The following is a 4,507-nucleotide window of genomic DNA, read 5'->3' on the forward strand; positions in this document are numbered from 1 at the left end:
CCGCACACCCGCCCGACTCCCGCCGCGGGGCGGCTCGCGAGCGCAGGCTGCCGCCGCGGGATTGGGTTAGCACGCGGTCCTTCGGGGGGCGGCTGTCTTCCTCCTTGGACCCGCCACCTCCCGACCGTCACGGAGTTCTCGGCGGGGTTCACTGGAAGCAGGCACGCGCCGCCATCGGTGGAGAAGGGTGTCTGAACAAAAGGTCGTTCCTTCCTCGCCGCCTACGTGGGCAAGCGGGTGGCCCACGCGGGTTGGGCCTGGCGTCCCCCCAGATAACTAACTCCCAGTTTCCCTCCAGCCTCTGCTCGTGGTTTCCCAGGTCTAGCCTGAGACCAGGGGAGTCGGTCACTTTCCAGAAATCTCCTTGTTAGGCAGTGGGGAGGAGAGAGGCGGCGGATCGCTCCCCGATCTCGTTTCGGCTTTTACCAAAAGACGGGGCTTCCAGTCGGCACCAGCAAGAGCGATCCTACCCCTGCACCTCAACCTTCCACCGCTCCTCTCCGTTGTCAGGGTCACTATAGGTCCCCCGCAAGCCGAACCCACAGGCCTCTATCTGGTCCCCACCCGCACGGCGGTACTTGAGGGTCGCCTCCTGGGACTCCAAGCCGGGCCGCGCACAGGAGTGGCTTCTCCGGAACCGTTAGCGAGTGCCCGTCAATAAGGACGCGTGCAGGGCTGCAGGTGACCTGAGAAACGCGCCTGCCACCTTGCCGAGGACCTGGATATCGCACTCGCACAACACTCAAAAACAACCTGGCGACCCCTAACACTCCAACGTGCACAAAGAAGCTCGGTGGGATCCCCGGAGCCAGGGATCCCTCCGATTCTCCCCCCACCCCCTCTCCCGGCTTTACGAGAGGCAAGGCCACCACACTTCCCTTCCCATCACCCGCGCTTACCTTTGAGCAGACAGATGTCGGTGCGCTCCGCGTTCCGGCGCAGCGCCTGCACCACCAGCGACACGGTGCTGTCCTCGCGGAGGCTCTCGGCGCGCGGGCTGCGCTCGTCGTAGACGATCACGGCCGAGTAGAGGCCGGAGCGCAGGCGGGCGCGCACCTCTTCCTCGGCGGGCAGGATCTGCTCCAGGCTCACCGAGCCCTTGGCCCGCCGCCGCACGATGGTGTTGCAGCGCACATTGACCGAGCCTCGGATGTAGCCCGCGCTGTGCGCCAGGAACGGTCTGCAATCCAGCAGCAGGCACTTGCCGCCGCTCAGCAGCCCCAGGGCGCCGTGGTTACCGCTGCCGCCCGCGCCGCCGCCGCCGTTCTCGTCCCGGTTCATCAGCCTTTTGAGCACGCTGCAGTCCATCTCCCGAAGTTCCTCCATCGTCACCATGGTCACCGGGAACCGCGGCAGCTGGAAGCGCTCGGAGGCGAAGGGCACCCGGGAGCCAGCTAGTTACCAGACCTAGGGCAGGCGAGGGCTCAGAGGGGCGCCTGCAAAAGTGGGCTCAAACTTAGCTCACCTCTTCCAAGACCCCTTCCTCCACAGCCTCTCGGTCACATAGCAGTCCGAGCGGCCGGGTGGCGCGCGGGGCGGAGGGGAGGTGGCGGTGGGAGGAAGTGTGTGTACCGGAGAGCAGCCCGGGCTCCCCTCGTTTGTGGCCTCTAGTGTGTTTTTGCCGGTAGGGCTGTTTCGGCTACCACCCGCGCGGGCGCCGCCGTTCCCCACGCCCCGCCGGAGCTCCGCGCACAGCCCCAGCTAGAGTTTCCTCCTCGGCTTAAAGATTTATTAAAGCTCCTCAGCTCTCCCCCGAGGAGGGGGAGGTCCATTACTACCTCCCGAGACTCCGCCCCTTTCCATTCTCGGCCTCGCGCCCGCCACGCCCCCCACGCTAGCCACGCCCCCTCCGCGGCGCGTGAATGGAGCGCCGGCCCAGTCACGGGAACTCGACGTCACAAAGAGGAGTAAACAGGGCTCTGGGAGCTCGCCGCCAAACTCATTCATAAAACTGAGACCCAGAGGAAGAGGGAGGCGGCCTCCGACCCGCCGGCGAGCCGCGGCTCCCGGACCTTTGTGAATGGAGCGCGGCGAGGCGGCACCTCTTACCTAGCCACCGCCGCCCTGGGCAGCCACCGAGCTTCCTGCCGGACCCAAGCCGCTCTGCGGCCACTCCACCCGGCCACTCGGGGGGTTGGCACGGAGAGGCTAGCCGAGAAGTCAGCCTAACAGGCCTGGGCTCGGGTTGGAGGTTCCACCCCGCCAAGCAGTTCCACGGGTCTCCCCAGCACCCCAGTGACAGAGGGACCCGGTGTCCCGCCGCCCACTGTAAAGGAAGAGCCGGGAGCCACCTACCCCCAAACCGGCCGTGCCCATTCTGCCCGGCCAATCTCGTCTTTGTTTTTAATGCAACTCATCAGACGTTAGCGTATGCATTAGCGTGATGGGTTTTCGACTGAGCCATGAAATCAGCTTTATAGCTTCCCGAGGAACGTGCGCAAACCCCAATTTAGAAGATGAAACAGAAAGCGCTCCCGCCCGAAGCCCCGTAATTGGAGAGAGGTGTGGGGTTTGTGGCTTTACGGCCCGGAGGGAAGCATTAATGGCCGGAATGCCCCCCCTCCTGCCCCCACTACGGAGGACTGCTGGGCGGCTCTCCAGTCCCAGCTTCCTAAAAGATGTTTGTTTAACCCTGGCGGGGGAGAAAACCCCGACAGTCTCCAGCTTTGAGGAAAACCCTCACCCACCCTCCTGCACACGTGTGAATTGTCTTTCTCAGGAAATGATAGAATGGGGGTCCCACATTTGGCGCCGGTGCGCTGCTCAGACCTCACAAGCCACACGCGCACAGAGTGACCTTTGGAAAGGATGTCCTCAGCTCGGGGGCCCGTTCCAGTGTCTGCAAACCCTCTTTCCAGGTCACGTAGCACCCCCACCCCGGCTTCCCTAATGCATTTGATTTCCCCGAGGCCGATTTTGGCCCGGGGGAGGGAGTGATGTGCGCACACGCGGCGGGGACCTTATAGAAGCCAAAACGGATTCGCCCGACATCTTGCCAAGTCGCGTTAGTGAGAATGACTCTCCGAGCGAGGGAGTTACAGGGCTCGCCCGCGGGCGGCTTCGGTGGCGACGGGGACGGACGCTGCGTCTCCGGCCGCTCGTGAAGTCCGATCCAGGCCACGAGGGCTGCGGGATCCTCCGGGTCCCCCCCGGCCCCAACCGGGGGCTCCCGGTTCTCCTGGCCCTCCGCCTTTGTTCGGGGCCGAGCGGCTCCCCAGAGCTCCCATCTCCATCCTCCACCCCACCCGCGGGGCCGACCCTCCACAATCGAGGGGGCTCCACTTCCGAGGTCTTCCGGTGTGCTTCTCCCCCAAATGCACCCCGAATCCTTTCCTCCCCCCCCCCCCCCCGCCCAAGTCAAGTAGGCTGAGAGAGGCTGGATTGCGCTGCAGAGATGCTGTCTTTACATCTTTTTTCCATGGTCTTATCACGGATTCTTTGGTCTCATTTTGTTTTCCTTAAGGACGATCTTAAGGGGACTGACTTTTGGTCTCCCTCTGACATTGTCCACCCTGTAGTCCCCTCCCTGGAAGGTCGCCCCGAAGTGCGGACTAACGGAAGGTGTTTGGTGACAACCTGGGGCCCGGCGGAGGACGGACCACAGAGACGCTCCGCGCGCCCCCCACCCGTGGCGGGGCAGGCTCAGGGGGCCCGGGCCCATTTCTCATTCTGCTTCTCACCCCCACTCCCCCCAACTGTCCCGGGCTGATTAGTTCTCCGGCTCGCCCTGCCGAGGCTCAGAAATCCGACCCCTAGCAGGTACTGACGGCAGGACGGGCTTCTTTACGAAGACTCTGACTGGACATCTCTGGAAAGAGCCTGCAGCAGGCGCCCATCTGGGCCAATTTCACACGAGTCGCCGGAGCTGGAGAGACGTCCCCGGGCGGCACTGGCCAGCCTGGGCCAGCCTTTGTTTCCCCAGTGGGCAGGGGGGGGGGACCTGAGCCCAGCGTTCACGTGGCCCGTAAATAGCAGTTAAATCCGGGGAAGGGAGGGGGCGGCAGGCCCACGGAACAAAGGGTTGTTTTCTGCACCTGACTGTAATCCGCGGTGGCAAAGCTCATAAATCCTTCAGGCGAGTCACACGCAAGGGGTGGGGGCGGGCGCGTGTGCGTGTGTGCGCCCACGTGTGCGGGCACGCGCCTGCGCGCTGGTCCCTGGAGGGGCCAGCAACTTCGGACTCGGTTTGCTTTTAAGCCCAGCGCCTCTCGCTTGGAAAGAGACGGCCTGATTCTTGAAAGAGATAAATGCAAACAAAAATCCCTTTCCCCCTCGGCTCTAGAATTCGCCTTTCATGGTGTGAACGTCAACAAATGGGATTTAAATTGCCTCAGTGTCCACCCGCATACTGTACAAGTACCCCTACCCCCTAGCTCATTTTCTTTTAAATTAAAATGTTTGGGCCATCTTTAAATGAATGCAAGGTAAGGGCTGTTGGACAAAATATAAAATTGGTGTCTAATTGGTCTGCAGGCTGAAAGTGGAAAACGCAATCACTTCACACGGG

At 62.8% G+C, this 4,507-nt stretch overlaps 1 protein-coding gene across 1 annotated transcript in view; it reads right to left on the bottom strand.

Moving 5' to 3' along the window:
• Dusp4 (dual specificity phosphatase 4) overlaps positions 1 to 1,705 on the bottom strand; it is a 14,081-nt gene extending 12,376 nt beyond the window's left edge. Inside the window, exon 1 of the mRNA XM_013024781.1 lies at positions 900 to 1,705. Coding sequence (XP_012880235.1) covers positions 900 to 1,335 — 436 coding nt within the window. The 5' untranslated portion in view covers positions 1,336 to 1,705. The remainder of the gene's footprint in view (positions 1 to 899) is intronic.
• Between the last annotated feature and the right edge of the window lie 2,802 nt (positions 1,706 to 4,507).

The sequence above is a fragment of the Dipodomys ordii genome, unplaced genomic scaffold (assembly GCF_000151885.1).
Source record: "Dipodomys ordii isolate 6190 unplaced genomic scaffold, Dord_2.0 Scaffold4, whole genome shotgun sequence".
NCBI lineage: Eukaryota > Metazoa > Chordata > Mammalia > Rodentia > Heteromyidae > Dipodomys > Dipodomys ordii.